Source organism: Lissotriton vulgaris, chromosome 9, assembly GCF_964263255.1.
Source record: "Lissotriton vulgaris chromosome 9, aLisVul1.2, whole genome shotgun sequence".
Classification (NCBI taxonomy): domain Eukaryota; kingdom Metazoa; phylum Chordata; class Amphibia; order Caudata; family Salamandridae; genus Lissotriton; species Lissotriton vulgaris.
The window spans coordinates 910,284,275-910,300,187 of NC_141697.1; the positions used below are offsets into that span (position 1 = coordinate 910,284,275).

At 47.3% G+C, this 15,913-nt stretch overlaps 1 protein-coding gene across 1 annotated transcript in view; it reads right to left on the reverse strand.

Moving 5' to 3' along the window:
* LOC147692496 (delta-like protein C) overlaps positions 1-14,448 on the reverse strand; it is a 78,408-nt gene extending 63,960 nt beyond the window's left edge. The window contains exon 1 of the mRNA XM_086938706.1: positions 13,786-14,448. Within this exon, the coding sequence (XP_086794832.1) occupies positions 13,786-13,860 (75 nt within the window). The 5' untranslated portion in view covers positions 13,861-14,448. The remainder of the gene's footprint in view (positions 1-13,785) is intronic.
* Positions 14,449-15,913: the final 1,465 nt, after the last annotated feature.

Below are 15,913 nucleotides of genomic sequence, written 5' to 3' on the forward strand. Positions count from 1 at the left end.
CACGTCTCATAACTAACCTTCCACTAAGGACGGCTTCTTCTCCTCATTTGCACTCTCTTCATTGGCTGCCAATTCATAAATTAATCATTTTTAAAATGTGTTGTTTGACACATAAATCCTTAAAAGGCAAAGGCCCAGATTATCTGTCTGCAAGGTTTTCCCCTTATGGACCAGGGAGATCGTTAAGATTTAGTGATAAATCCCTGATCATCCTCTTTGACTAGGAAACTCTCGTTCAGTAGGCAGGTCTTTTTCTTATTAAGCTCCTTTGTATAGGAATAAGCTTCTGCTCAATTACTTAGTTGTAGGGATCATTTTAAATGTAGAAAACGGTCTTAAGACAGAGCTGTTCGTGGCTTAGTAGTTCTGATTCTGTTTATGAGCTGGGCTTTGCCGAGATAACACTGATTTGTGCATGTTATAAATTAAAGTAACATAACATAACATAGTGGTCCACATTCCAGCTCTTGTTCCCAAGATGAATAACAGAAGAATTAAACAAATTGCTTGTAATGCCAACAGGTTGATTTTAAGGTGTATCTCTAGGGTTCACAGAGCACTCAGCAACAGGCTGTCTTTCCTGAGACCCAGAATCTGACAAAGAAAAATTCAAATTTCAGAATAGCAAGGAGAACAAGTGCAGTAATTGTCTCCTTCAATTATATTTTCTTCTGGTGTCCACCAATAAAACATCAGCAAATCAGCAGTGATTATCTGACAAATTCCCTGTTCATGGGAATTACTGTTCGCTTAGAAAGAAGATACAAGAAGACAGTAGAGGAGGCCCAACTCACTGAGATAAGGCCCCCCTGTCTGACCTAAAAGTCTTTTAATAGAAAAGCACGCACCCACGTTTGCATCCAGAATAGTCCCTTTGAAGATACCCTTCTTCTGACTGCATCACCTGGGGTTCTCAAAAAAGTTATCAGAATATGAAACTGGTTTGAATACTATCCCAGTCTTTATTAATCAGTTTTGGAAAACAAGTGTTCTGCCTTCATAGATGTGTTACCTGCCTAAATCTCTGATGCCCTGTGTTCCTGGCAGTGCAAGAACTATGAGCGCTCATGTCTCACCATAAACTGAAGGACTCGCCTATACTTAGGGCGAGTCTGGTTGAGCCGGTGAAGCGATTCTTTTCTTAGATAGACAGGAGGGTCTGCAGTAGACAGACTATGTTGAATCTGTAATGGATTTTGCGGATTTGAGATGGAGGACTAGGATGGGATTCAGACCCCCATCGCTCATTTGTGACTGCAAAAATAAAACGAATAGCGTCCTGAATGCCATTCTCCTTGGCATTCTTTTGTCTGTCTTTTTCCCTGGTAACTCTTGTTCCTCAAAGGGCAAAGTCTACCACAGCGGGATAGGCAAGTGTAAGTTTTGTTCACAAAAGGTAGAAAATATCAGAATTTGATTTGCCATACTAACTGATCTGCGATTTGCCATTTGGGTCTCTCCGTGAAGCACCGACTCATCTCCCTGACTAGAGTTGAGTGAAGGCAGTCTCAGATTTTATGGAGGACTTGCAGCGGTGATAGTGTGAGTTGTATTTGAACGATGGCTGAGATCTGCCTTAAGGTGATCCTTGTCCCTTGAACAAGCAAAAATGTGCGAGTCTGCTGATTGGATCTCGGCTGGTGAGGTGGTAAATATTTATACCATTAGCTTTTATAACAATGGAAATTTGGGCGATGCCCCATACTATGGGAATGCTTGCTAGCTGCAAAATGTCTAATGTGTTTTTTTCCACAAATGTTTAAATAGACAAGTCTTCACTCGATGGACCTGCATGAGTAGCTAATTATGCACAGAGTTCTGGGGGCATCATGAAGAAGGCGTACAGACTGGAGATCTGTGAGCACATCATTACTGAAAGGAGACACTCTTTCGGCCTCTTCTCCTTCCTAGGACACATGCTGGCAGGGAATCTGACTCACTGTCCCACTCTGGCAAATGATAACCAGGAAATGATAAATCTTCCGGCTTTCAGACCAATAGGATGGCAAAGAGTGTGTGTCCAAATGTGTTGTGTCCACCTTCTTAATTTCTGTTTCCAGAGCCAAAAGAATTTGATATTGTATCTTGTAAATGTGGTCACTACAATATAACTGGGAGCGTGAAAGGTGCTGCCATGAACATATTGGGTACCACTGGCAAGTGGAGTGGTACAAATAAGTTTAAATCTGAGGGAGATGGCACTGAGAAGCAGGGTCGAAACCCAATGTGTCTAAAGATTAACTGACATCAATATCTGACCAGAGTATAGAAGTTGAAAGCATTGATAGGTATTGTCAGCACAAAGCTGGTGTTCCTGTTCAGCGAAAAGGCAGGTTATGGCTGTAATTTAACTGAATCAAGCCAAGCCACTGAACTTTTTATCAGATTGTGACTGGTTGTTAATATGTTTCATGCTGTTTTGAACTAAATGTCGTTGAGTGGAATGGAAACAGCTGCCAGGTCGGTGGTGTCCTTTCTTCAGTATGTGACAGGCTATTGAAAACATCAGCAATACACAACCGTTGAGGGACTATGGGTCTGTCTTCTGTGGATCTTCACTCCAGTGAAGTTAAGCAGTTTCTCTTTAGTGGAAAAGAACTTGCATGACCCTCGTGGTTGCCTTTTCTTAGTGAAGAAGAATCCACAAGAGACCACACCAATGGGTATGCTACCACCTAGTCACGATTTGCCTTACATTGGGAGATGTGGGGCCAGTGACCGTCTACAAGAGTGTAGAGCGGCTATTGAGTAACTGCCTACCCCAAAATAGCTCTGTGCTGTATTTACCCATGTCACGAGCCAAAAGTTCCAAGCAAATGAAGCTGCTAAAGACACCGTGGAGGTGTTTCTACTACACACTCAGACCAGCGTAACAAAGGTTTAGGATGGGTACCCCAATGCCCATGATACACCTCTCGCGCATGCACAAAAGATGTATGCAGCTGCCTCCTTCCAGAGCCTCAAGGAACTATATCCAGAGTGCATCACTGAATCTGTGCAATTCAGAAGAAAGGAGTTACATATTTAACACCCTAAAGCCTTATATATGGTCACAAGAGATAATTAGGGCCAATCGCCTCAACATTCTCTGTATAGAGGCCCTGCATGTAAAACAAATGTGCTGCGAGCACAGACAGCTCAGCTGGAGAAGAAATTCCTGATTTCAGACTATTGTTCAACTAGGGGTTGCTTATCTTGTGTGATTTGCCACTTGTTGACTGCCTGTGTATCACCATCATCCAATGGAGAACGTTTTATGATATTGAATCTCCATCAGTCCTAAGGTCGATGAAGGACTCCTGCAGGAGTGACAAATAGTTGCAAATCACGGATCAGAGACAACAGGGGCTGCCAACAGAAACTTTGTCCTGAAATTCAGAGAAGCAGCAAGCAGCCTTATAGGTATGAATTGGAGCATCTGGAGGTAGCCAGAGTGAAGCAGAAACTCTGGCCGGTGCCAGCTCTAAAGCCAGGGCTAGAGTTCTTGCTCCAGGCAGCAGAGTGCAATGACAATATTCAGGCCTTTTGGCCAAAATATTTGTACCACATACACACGATAGAGCAGTGGTCACCCTCTGCACGAAAGATTAGCTTGTTAGTTCTTGACAATACTTACATTTTCAGCTATGTATGGAACTCACAATTGAAACAGTTGCCTGACGTGTTTTAGAGGCCTTACTGTTAAGGCTGAACAATGTAAATGTTCTTTTTTGGCAGTTAAGTACTTTGAGCATGTTGTTGACGGTGGCCAGGTGTAGCGCCCAGAGCCAATATTGTTACCACAGCTAAGTGGCCCATGTCCAATGTTTAGTATCAAGTGAGGACTTTTCTTGGTATGGAGGAGCATTACAGACGCTTGGTTCTAACTATCTGTCCGGTAGCACAGCCCCTGTAGTGTTGGCCTAAGATGTGCCAAAACAAGGTGGTGGTCTTAAACATCATGTTTCATTCGAACAGAAGATTGAAGTGTGTGTAAATTCTTTATTGGCAATACGTGAACTTGAATGGACTTATCAAGTGAAGACCAGTGCTCTGATGTGGGGATAGAAGCAAAAAAAAAAAAAAAGATAATGGACGAAATGCTGAACAATGCAAAAACATTCATCCCCAGTTACAGATCTGGGTTCAATCTATCGTTTTTTCGCTCACATTGACATCTAGTTTGGACCCAGACATTTGCAAATCAGTCTTAACCCTACTCCTCATGAGAACAGCCCAGCCTGACTTGCCCAGCCAGGTCCTCCATGGATCAAAAACAAGCATCCTGGAACCGGTTTCAGGGTTTCACCCCTCATCAGCGAGGCTAGCTTGAATCCAGTGGCTCAGTGAGCACAGGACGAACGTCTGGGCATACCCTTCCCGCTTTGGGCTACAAAAGCAAAAAGAACAGATGATGGACAGAATGCTGAACAATGCAAACAGTCATCCCATAATCACAGATCTGGGTTTAATCTATCATTTTTTTGCTGACCATGCCATCCACTTAGGACCCAGCACATTGTTCAGCATCCCGCTCATCAATTGCTCTTTTTGCATTTGTCAGTACAAGTGGGAAGGGTATGCCCAGACATGGGTCCCATGCTCACGATGCTACTGGAGTTCAGCTAGCCTGGCTGATGAGGGGTGTTACCCCAAAACCAGTCCCTGGATGCTTGTTTCCAGTCCAGGGAGAACTTGGTCAAGACTGATTTGCATATGGCTGGTTCCAAACTGGATAGCTTGGGGAGAAAAAAACGATGGATTTAGGCCCTGACCTCTGCACTGTGGGTGGATGTTTCACATTGGTCAGCATTCCATCCATCAATTTTTCTTTTTGCTGATGTAGGGATAGGGCTGTGTAAATTCAGGTAGACGCCAAGGGTCAAGAACACCGGATAGTTTACCAGAGCTGTAGAATGCAAGAGTCTGGGCAACATCTAATAAAGAGTATTTGTCCAACTTCCCCAGATTGAGGTTCCTCTTTAAAGCAAGCCACCTCAGTAGCTGAAGAAAATGGGGCATATGTGTATGGACTGCTGCAGTGACACAGTTACAGGAACACTTAAGGATTTCGGTCCACCAAACAGTACATTAACTAGCTGGGTACTTGTACAAACAGTTTCACGAGAGTATCAAGTTTTCGGAGCCCCCCCTCACTTGTATGCATGAGGTCCAGCTGTGCCTTTTTGTGTTCAGGTGTGCACTTTCGGCATTGCTGGTGTGAAAGAGTTCTTAAGCCCAGTGCCCCAGTTTGAGATAATAGAATCACTGTTTATTTCTTACAGTCAACAGGGGTCTAACAGTCAAAGCCACAGGGAATACCACAACTGTCATTCATTCGTCATGTGGTCTTTTAGGTTCTAAACGCAGACTGGGCTACTTGGAGCACATAAGAACTTAAGTGAGATTGAGCGTACGTGTAGTTCTGACTTTCCCTTGCAGCGAACAGAGGAAGGCACCTTGGTATTACATGATGGGAAAAGACAGTTTGAACTCCAGAGCTGTGTTTAATTTAAAATCGCACAGTGGCATCTCAGGTGGCCAATAAAAGATGCCCTTGAGGGACCGATTGGCTGCTGGTTTAAGAAATAATTTCCTTCACCCCACTCGCAAGGTCTCAAGAGAGAGTGCAGTTAGGAAGCCAGACTGGTAGGCCAGAAAGTCCTGAAACAATTCACGTGGAATTAAGTAATTCAATAATTTGAATGGATTTTGCGGCATACACTTCACAAAGTTCACTGAACTGGAATAGGCTATTTCACTGCTTTAAAGGTAAAGGACCTTAAGATCGTTATGCAAAAATGATTAATATCTATTTTAATATAAAAACGTTATTATGTGTGAGCTAGCTGGATTGGAGCTTAAAATGCCTTGCAAAGCTTGTGAAACAATACCCGATTTGATAACCTTCCACAAAGCTGTTTTTTCGATACTGCATCTACCACTATGGTATCTCAGCTCCAAGATACGCTGATTTTTAGAGGCGGATTCATGTAGTTTGTGTTCCATTGTCTACATGGGCTTGTTGCATGTTCAGTAGGCTTCAACCCCTGAGGTTTACTTGAAACCTACTTTGCCTGAAAGAAAAAAAAGAATTAGTATATCCATTGATGGAAGTACCCAGGAGTTCCACCGCCTCTAGCTTAGGGTAAAAAAAGTATTGAGGTCAGGCATGTTACTTCTTGAGGCCTCAGATGTTTTGCGGTGAACTGATTGGTACTTATGTTGCGGCCTGGAACACCCCTCTCTGTTATTTAGTTTTTCAACTTCGGTCTCGTGCATGCTAATATTTCCAAAGAGAAAGGAGAAAGATGCTTTGAAGAGTGCGGAAAGAAAGCAAGAAATGCTAGGAGAATTATGAGAGACAGACCAAGTGCCTATGTACGGGTTTGTGGAGACAAGAAAGTGGCTAAAAGAAGGAGGTAGGGATGGGGCTTGGGAGCAAACCGGTATATCGGTCAAGATTTTGACAATCTCTATCTTTGAATAATGTTTTTGCAGGCTGGGTTTTCACATCAAATAAATCAACTGTAACCAAAAGGCTGAACATGGAGGGACAATAATGTGAGGTCCTCCTGCATGGACCACAGATGCTTTTCTGGCAACCAGAGGCAAGCATGGGGCAACCCATGCACATAAGAAACTCTGTAATGAAGACTTTAGATACCACCATGCTGTAGTCAAGAGGTGGCACCGGCAGTAATGACAAGGGTTCTACTGATGTAAGATCCTTTCCAGCATGGGGGAGGCACAGCCCATCAAGGTGTCCTGAGACAGTCCCGGCGAATGACAGCTGCTGTGCAAGAATAAGGCCGAAAACGATAACTGTCATCCAGCACCTGTGAAAAGAGTTGCACTTACCTTTTGGTTCTGTGTGACAAAATCCTGGTTCTCCCATGCCTGGCAGAAGTCGACCACAGGTGTCCGTTGGCACAAAAGACTTTTGAAAGACCTACATTTAACCAGGAAATTAGAGATCATGTCTGTATATGGTGTTTTGGCCCCAAACACTTTAGATAGAACTAGTACGGGTCAGATTCCAAGCCGTGCTTAATTTGTGCGGGTGTTTGCTGATTCTCAGCACCCACCTTTTTTTTTTTTTTTTAACTCTGGCGCTTGTTTATGATCGTACACCACAAGGTGGCGCTCTCAGTCTGTTTGTCGAGCAAAAGCACGAGTGCTTAGCAATTCATTATATTTAATCATTATATTTAAACAATGATCTAATTCGCACTTTCAGGCCAGTCCTGCAGCTTGGGGCGACCTGCAACAATCCAAAATATCACACCGGTTTCAGTGTGATTTTTATTAGGTAATGCTGGCACTTTCATATAGCAGCAGTGGCAGGAGCTGTGGGTGCCCCCGGCGGTGGTGGGATGCCTTGGCACAGATGTTTGGGCCTTGGCACAGATGTTTTAACAAATGATTCACCGCTTCCAAGGCATAGCACCCTCCCCTGCCAGTGCACTTTGTAATAAGGGTAAACCCTTGAGAAGCATGAGGAAGGTGGCTTGCAGGAGAAATGCCGTCCCGCTTAACGACAAAGGGTCTCCGTGCGCCGACAACATGCCCAGCCTCAGCTGGAGAAGACAGGCTGGTCTCAAGAAAAGAGATGATATAGGTTATTACCACACGCAGCAGCGGCTCCTGAACTAGTTCCACGTTATGCCGGGCTGAAATAGAGCGGAAACGAAGTGCAGATGAAGGGAAGAGAGAACTAACAAAGACAACCGTCGCTTTTGACCTGAGGTTAGCATGACGTGTGGCACAAAAGCCAAACTTCCAGAAAATGTGACCTTCCCCTTGACAGCCCCAGCCAGAGACCCAAGTTGCAAAGCCGCCAACGAGACCACGGAGCGGAGGGTAGTGACTGCGCTGTTACTTCCAGTGTTTAACATGAGCCCAGCTGGCCCCGGCACGTGCCCAGAGTTCACCCCTGCACTCACACACACACACAATCACCACGACCGCGCTAGGAGACCATGGCAGCGGGAGCTACAGGCGCGAAGGGGTTAAGAAATGGGACGGGGTTATACAGGAAACTGTCATACACGAGGGCCCCAGGATACTCGGGGAATTGGCACGTGGAGGATCAGTGATGGCTGAATGAGTAGAGACATCGCCTGGTGAGTCCGGATTTAAACTCCCTACTGAGGTTCCAATTTATGAAAGGCGCTACTTAGTTGGTGGATGAGCTAGAAAATTGAGGAGTGAGACGCAGTGAACGAGTAGTAGTGAGAACGGTTAGTTGGCACGTGGCTAGGCACGAGAGGGATGGGTGAGTGTTTAGACAGGGAGCGGACGGGAGTCAAGGCGATGAGAGAGCTAGTCTGCCTTAGACATTGCTAGAGATGAGGGGTTAGGTTGAGAGAGAAAGAACGAGATGTGGGGGAACGGGGACGGCCACTGGTTCGTTGGGGTCGGGTGGGCAGGGGCTAGAGATGGTAACTCTTTCCTCGGATACAGCGGTTTCTGTAAAGCGCGCTACATAAGAGCACACTCGCCTTTTTCTAAAAAAAAAATACACCCTGCTTCCGAAGGGTAAATGCTCGTATAATGAGAACCTGATTAAAGTCCGACCCATTATCCCTTCGTTTGGTAATAAAAAAAGAAAACAGACATAATTTGGTGAATTAAGCCACTCGGTCTGGGTGCCACTGCACCTGATGCACTATGGATAGCTGCGCTCCTCTACTGATCTGAGAATGATCCTTTCAAATGTCTTCCTGTTGTTGACACGCAACGCCCAAAGCCCTTGCAGAGATTTGGTCTATTGTCTCTTTCAGCAGCTGTCAAACGAGGGTTCCTAACTTATAGCCTCCACCTGCTCGCTGTGTGATCGTGGGCAAATGCTTTATTTCCCGAGGCCTGCCGTCATTTGCCTTAAATTGGTAGCACTTAATAAAGATTAACCCCTTTCACCGACCTCCACATAAATTAACTGCTCAAAAACAATAATAGAATTGTCCCCACAGGGTACACTGGGGCTAAATGAGATGTAAATGCGGGATACGTGTCCGTCTGCTAGTGTTTTGTTTTAGTTCGACGCTGAGAACTGAAATGACCCTCTGTCGTCCCTATGATGTCTATGGGTTAGCAGCGGGGGCGGTAGACTGGGGCTAACTCTCCTGTAGCAGATGTTTTTAACAGATGTCGTTTGCCCTTCGGCTCTCCTATGCTCAACCTTGGTTCTAGCGCCCTGACGCTTCCACGAAGACATTCTTGGCACTGTAACAAGCCTATAATAGCAATCGATGTGGGAAATACAAAGTTTTGTGAATGAAGGGGGACTAAAATTAAGTTGTATGACCTGGGAATGGTTAGCGGGAGGAATGCAGTGGTAATTAAGAGAGCGCTACACTCGGTGGCATAGGGGATTGAAGGAAGGACACTGACATGGAGAGAAACCGGGGCAATTGAAAAAGGCTGAGTACAAAGGGATGAGCGTGAGCACAGAAGAAACAGGAATATGGTAAACACACCTGAGACTGAACACAGACCAAAGGATAGAGTGTGGGAATGAAACTGGGGCCTTCGAGAGGTGTGTAGACTGAAGTGGCAGCAGCGAGGCTGCCACCCGAGAGGAATCATGGTAACTAACAGCAGGCATGGAGCGTCGATTAGGAGCACAAAGACATGTTACATGAAAAGTAGACTAAGGGCGTAGAGAAATTGGCGGTCGGAACACAGAGTGACGACTGATGCCATAAAGAGGAGGCAGGGAATAGAATGATGCTATAGAGGGGAGATGGGGCCCAAGTAACAGATAGGAGAGAACTGGAGTTTAGAAAGGAGTCTAGGGGCATAGAGACACTGAAGGACGAAGCGCAGCGTGCATAGGGGACTAAGGAACAGAGAGGAGAGAACTGGGGTGTAGAAAGGAGTCATGGGTCGAAGCACAGTATGCATAGAGAACTAAGACACAGGGGAGAGAAGTGGAGAGTAGGATAGAGGCTAGGATCATAGATAGACTGGAGGACGACGGAGCACAGACTGCATAGGGGACAAAGGAACAGAGGAGAGAACTGGAGTGTAGTGGTGTGGCTCACTGGTTAGAGGAGGCAGACCCGGAAGCAGAGAACGCCCGGGACCAGGGTTCAATTCCCGACGCGGCAGGGTTGTGGACCAGGGTCAACGGACTCGATAATTCTCGCCTCAGTGCCTACTCTAACCAGGGATCACACTCGGCAACTCTGGGCCAGGGATCACACTCGGCAACTCTGGGCATTAGCTTGCCTCATCTCTACAACCGCCCCCCACAGACGCCGGGGATGCCTGGTTTCACCTTGGAGATACCCAGAAGGGACCATCTCACAGGAAAAGCCAGGACGGGTTCCCCAGCGGTCTTCAGCGCCAGGACACCCCGAGATGGGGTAACAGTGCGCTTACAAGTATCATCATTACATCATTACAAGAAAGGAGTCTAGTGGCATAGAGAAACTGGAGGATGAAGCACAGCATGCATAGGGGACTAAGGAACAGAGAGGAGAGAACTGGAGTGTAGGATGGAGTCTAGGGCCAAGAGAGACGGAAGGGGGGAGCACAGAGTTCATAGGGGACAAAGGAACAGAGGAGAGAACTGGAGTGTAGAAAGGAGTCTAGTGGCATAGAGAAACGGGAGGATGAAGCACAGCATGCATAGGGGACTAAGGAACAGAGAGGAGAGAACTGGAGTGTAGGATGGAGTCTAGGGCCTAGAGAGACGGAAGGGCGGAGCACAGAGTGCATAGGGGACTAAGGAACAGAGGAGAAAACTGGAGTGTAGAAAGGAGCCTTGGGGCCTAGAGAGACTGGAGGACGAAGCACAGCGTGCATAGGGGACTAAGGAACAGAGAGGAGAGAACTGGAGTGTAGGATAGAGGCTAGGACCATGGATAGACTGGAGGACGACGGAGCAAAGACTGCATAGGGGACAAAGGAACAGAGGAGAGAACTGTAGTGTAGAAAGGAGTCTAGTGGCATAGAGAAACTGGAGGATGAAGCACAGCATGCATAGGGGACTAAGGAACAGAGAGGAGAGAACTGTAGTGTAGAAAGGAGTCTAGTGGCATAGAGAAACTGGAGGATGAAGCACAGCATGCATAGGGGACTAAGGAACAGAGAGGAGAGAACTGGAGTGTAGGATGGAGTCTTGGGGCATATAGAGACTGGAGGACGAAGCACAGCGTGCATAGGGGACTAAGGAACAGAGAGGAGAGAACTGGAGAGTAGGATAGAGGTTAGGACCATAGATAGACTGGAGGACGACGGAGCACAGACTGCATAGGGGACAAAGGAACAGAGGAGAGAACTGGAGTGTAGGATGGAGTCTAGGGCCTAGAGAGACGGAAGGGCGGAGCACAGAGTGCATAGGGGACAAAGTAACAGAGGAGAGAACTGGAGTGTAGAAAGGAGTCTAGTGGCATAGAGAAACGGGAGGATGAAGCACAGCATGCATAGGGGACTAAGGAACAGAGAGGAGAGAACTGGAGTGTAGGATGGAGTCTTGGGGCATATAGAGACTGGAGGACGAAGCACAGCGTGCATAGGGGACTAAGGAACAGTGGAGAGAACTGGAGAGTAGGATAGAGGCTAGGACCATAGATAGACTGGAGGACGACGGAGCACAGACTGCATAAGGAACAGAGGAGAGAACTGGAGTGTAGAAAGGAGTCTAGTGGCGTAGAGAAACGGGAGGATGAAGCACAGCATGCATAGGGGACTTAGGAACAGAGAGGAGAGAACTGGAGTGTAGGATGGTGTCTTGGGGCATATAGAGATTTGAGGACGAAGCACAGCGTACATAGGGGATTGAGGAACAGAGGAGAGAACTGGAGTGTAGGATGGAGTCTTTGGGCATATAGAGACTGGAGGACGAAGCACAGCGTTCATAGGGGACTGAGGAACAGTGGAGAGAACTGGAGAGTAGGATAGAGGCTAGGACCATAGATAGACTGGAGGACGACGGAGCACAGACTGCATAGGGGACAAAGGAACACAGGAGAGAACTGGAGTGTAGAAAGGAGTCTAGGGGCATAGAGAAACTGGAGGACGAAAAGACAGCGTGCAGACTGATGCCATAGAAGGGAGAGAATTGGAGTATAGGGGCATAGAGTATAGAAGGAGTTCATATTGAGGTTAGTGATAGTACATTGGTGTTAGAGGGAGTTTGGGACCATTGAAACAACATAGGAACACAAACAAGAAAATGAAGGAAAGAAAAGTCTATCCCGCGGGGCATATTTGAAGGTACCGAAAGGCACAAAGGAGAGCTGTGAACCTCTAATACTAGGAACGGGTGCCGGTGGAAGGACGAATGCAGGTATCTGTGGGATAAGGTTAAAAATCTCCTGCTGGAACACCCCCAATTCCTCGTGAGGGAGTCCCAGTCATAGGGAACAGCAACGAGGGATTTTGCTGCTCAGCCTCCCCCGGGCATTATAGATAACGACTTAGTGTTCAACTTCAGGGGTCCCGGGCCATACAGAGACCTCTTAGCAGCACGATAGGTGCATGACCTACAGGTCGGGGAGGACACAGAGGGCCATGGTAACTCTGGGCCGAGTGGGGTGACAAAAGTGAGAGGAGAAAGGGCTGAAAAGACGGATTAGGAAGAAAATGAACCCGATCAAGAAGCAGCGCAGGGAAATCACAGATTATTAGGGGGAGATAAGAGAGCAGCACAGGCAGACCCTGGAGAAACAGACTGACCAGGAAGAGATTAAAGACAGATCAAAGCGCAACACTGGCTTATAAGGGGAACATACAGACACACCAGAGGGGCATGGAGACAGACCAGGAAGAAGCAGGGACAGCTACGGGGAAGTAGAGAGTGATCGGGGGAAGTCGCGACAGGGCAAAATCAGAAAGCAGCACAGACAGGTAAGGAAGAAAATAGTGACGAACTAGAGAGCAGCAAATACTAGTCGTGCAGAATAAGTAGAGACGGCAGACAGCACTACAAACAGATGGCGAGGAAATAGAGACAGGTCAAAGAGCAGCACAGAGTGACCATGAAGACCTAAAGTCAGTTCGAGGAGCAGCACGTGCAAAGATTCAGACAAATTAGGAATATTTATTTGAGGCAGATCAGAGAGCATCACTAGTCGATCAGGAGGAACGAGAAGGAACAAATGAGGGAGTCGCAGAGAACTTAGAGAAGTGTAGAGGCAGATCCTGGATGACTCAAACGGGTCAAGGAGAGGGTGTGGATTAACGGCTAGAGCAGCCGACTCTGAAGCTGGGGAACCAGGTTTGAGTCCGGCGGGCGGGGGCTCAGGCACTGTGATTTGGGGCAAATCATTTAATCTACCCGTGCCTAGAAATGAACGTGTCCGTCTGTAATGCAACTTGTGCTCATGTAAAGCGCTCTAATACCGTCATGTCGAGTTCGCGTTATATAAAACTGCAAAACAAAAGGAACAAAAGACATGCCAGGTGCGAAATCTATATCAAGTAGCAGCGCGTGCATGTGGGACCGGATATCGAAGGGTGAGAGGGGCAGCTGGGAGATGAGGAAACAGCAAAGACAGACCAGGGGGGTGAGCAAGCAAAGAAAGTTGGAGGAAAGGAGAAACGAGGACAATGGACAGGTGATTGTGAGGGAACCGTACAGGCAGGACTTAGCGAGCTGGGAAGGGCAGTACAGAGTTCAGGGAGCAGCGATGAGAGTGAAGGGGTTCAGGCCCCAAGGAGACAGGTAAATGGCTCGGATGCCAGATTCAGGACGAGAGAGGACAGAATTAAAAACAGCTCAGGCAACTCCGATTTCTCTGAGCTGCAGGAATATCGGAGAGAGCAACACATAGAACAAATGGAAACACTCACCGGTGCTGGCCAGAACAACGAGAGCAGTCCGACCAGGAGCAGGGCCCCTCTGGGGCAGGCTGGACACGGGGCCATGCTGCCGCCTACGCGGAGAGATCGCCGGTGGAAGTAAGTATATCACAGCCCACGAAGAATAAATCTAGTCCAGCAAATAGAAGACTGTAGTCCAAGAACTCCAAAAAGGAGACAAGCGAGGAGGGGGTGGCCAAGTCCTAGGCTGTCAGTCCGAAACGGAGTCCCCAAGGAGCTGGACGGGATCCTCTGCGCTTTGCCTCCCGGATCCTTCTGGGATTTATTGGAAGATCTGTGATTTCCCGTTTCTCTGTCCTTAGGATCTCCCCTGCATTTCAGATGCCCTATGATAAACTAACTTTGTGAAGATGCTGTCTGGTCTGCCCCTCCAGTCTGCAGTGTCCTAGGATGTCCTCTGACTTCGGCAGCCTGTCTCAAGCAATGCCTGTTTCTGCGGTCTTGGCTCTCCGCTAGCTGGGGTGTCTCCTTGTTTGTTGCCGGTATGACCTGTTTGGTTCCCGGGGACCCTCTTTTGCGCAGGGTATCCTGGGAGCACTCCGTGCAGCTGACCCCCCTGTCACCGGTGCGTGGAGCCGCCTGCTCCTGAGTCTGCCTTCTGACCTCGAGGTGCCAGTGTCCGCGGCTATGAATGGGCCGAAGGTGCCTCCCACCGGCTTTATACTCCCAGCTCCCTGGTGTCAGATCGGTGTCGCGCTGGCCCCGCCCCTCGGGCTGGCCACGCCCATCTGTCTGCCCGAAACCCCTCAACTCGTCAATAGACCATACGGCACACACGCGCTTCCTGATTGGCCCCGCCTACACCGCTCCCAAGCCCGCCCAGTCACTGGTGCACGCGACACGAGGCCCGCCCCCGAACAGAAGTAAACACCTTCAATCTCAGCTATTCCGATTGCTTAGATTAGGGCATATTTGACGCAAATCTCTCGGTGGCGGGTTTAGATTATTGGGCTCAAGGCAGGTGCAAGCGGTGAGGCCCAGTACTTGTGTGTGTGTGAGGGGGGGGGGGGGGGGGGGGGGGGGGGTGACACTTTTCAGAAAAAAAGGTTTTAGGGTGATTTCAGAGTTGTCAAGTGTGGAGGTAAAGGGCACAGAAGTTGTACAAGCACTTATTCCACAAAACTGTATACTTTTTTGCTGGCAAATAAGGGTGTGTCCCCTCCCCCGCCTTATTTTGGAGCTTTTGCGAATTATTTCATTTAACTTAAATTTATACCGCGAAATAGACCTATGATTAGCCCCACACCACATTATAGTTTTAAATTCACAGTTCCATATAGTCGTGAGGAGTAGAATAGGGAACAACAGATTTGTTGAGAATAAATACGTTATAATGTTGTAGGAAGCGACATCTTTAATAATTTAGGTGATATAAACAATGGCAGGAGAAAGAGGAAAAGTAACAAAGAAAATAAACTCCAGTCATTAGCAACATCATTTAGTACAATATGGGGCATAAATGATGTAGGAGAGAGATCAGAATCTGATTTAGAATAGTAATCGGAAGCTGATGCGCAAAGATAAAACCATAATCGATCTTATTAATGAAAAACCAACATAAAACAACGGAATCACGTTTTTATAAGCGGTCGTTGGGGGTAACAGGGGGGCTTTTTGGTACTTTTCTGGGTAGGCGAGGGGCACTGTGCCAAATTATGTAGGGTGCCAGTAACTGTTGTGTGTGTATATATACATATTTATATTTATATATATATATGATATATATAGATATATGTGTGAGTGTGTGTTTCTGCCCAAACTTCCATTTTCGAACCCCCCACCTCTCCCCTACATTTATTCCCTGGCTGTTTAGTGCTAGCACCTCCACGTTGATGTCTGTCTTGTTTACATTTGTGGGCACAAAAGAGGCGGGATCCCGCGCTTCGCCAAAGGGGTCGGTGAAGCCCCCACATATTCGGCACACTGGTGTGCAGCAGGCATATGTTTCTCTTTTTTCGGGGGTCGTTTATGAGATTGCTTGTCAGATGGTATGGGGGCGTAGTACCCTGGGGGCCGCGTCTGGACTCCGCCTAGTGCCAGATGGACGTAGACAACAGTCGCCATCCTCTCTGTGTTTGCGCGGGAGCCTCCCTCGTTC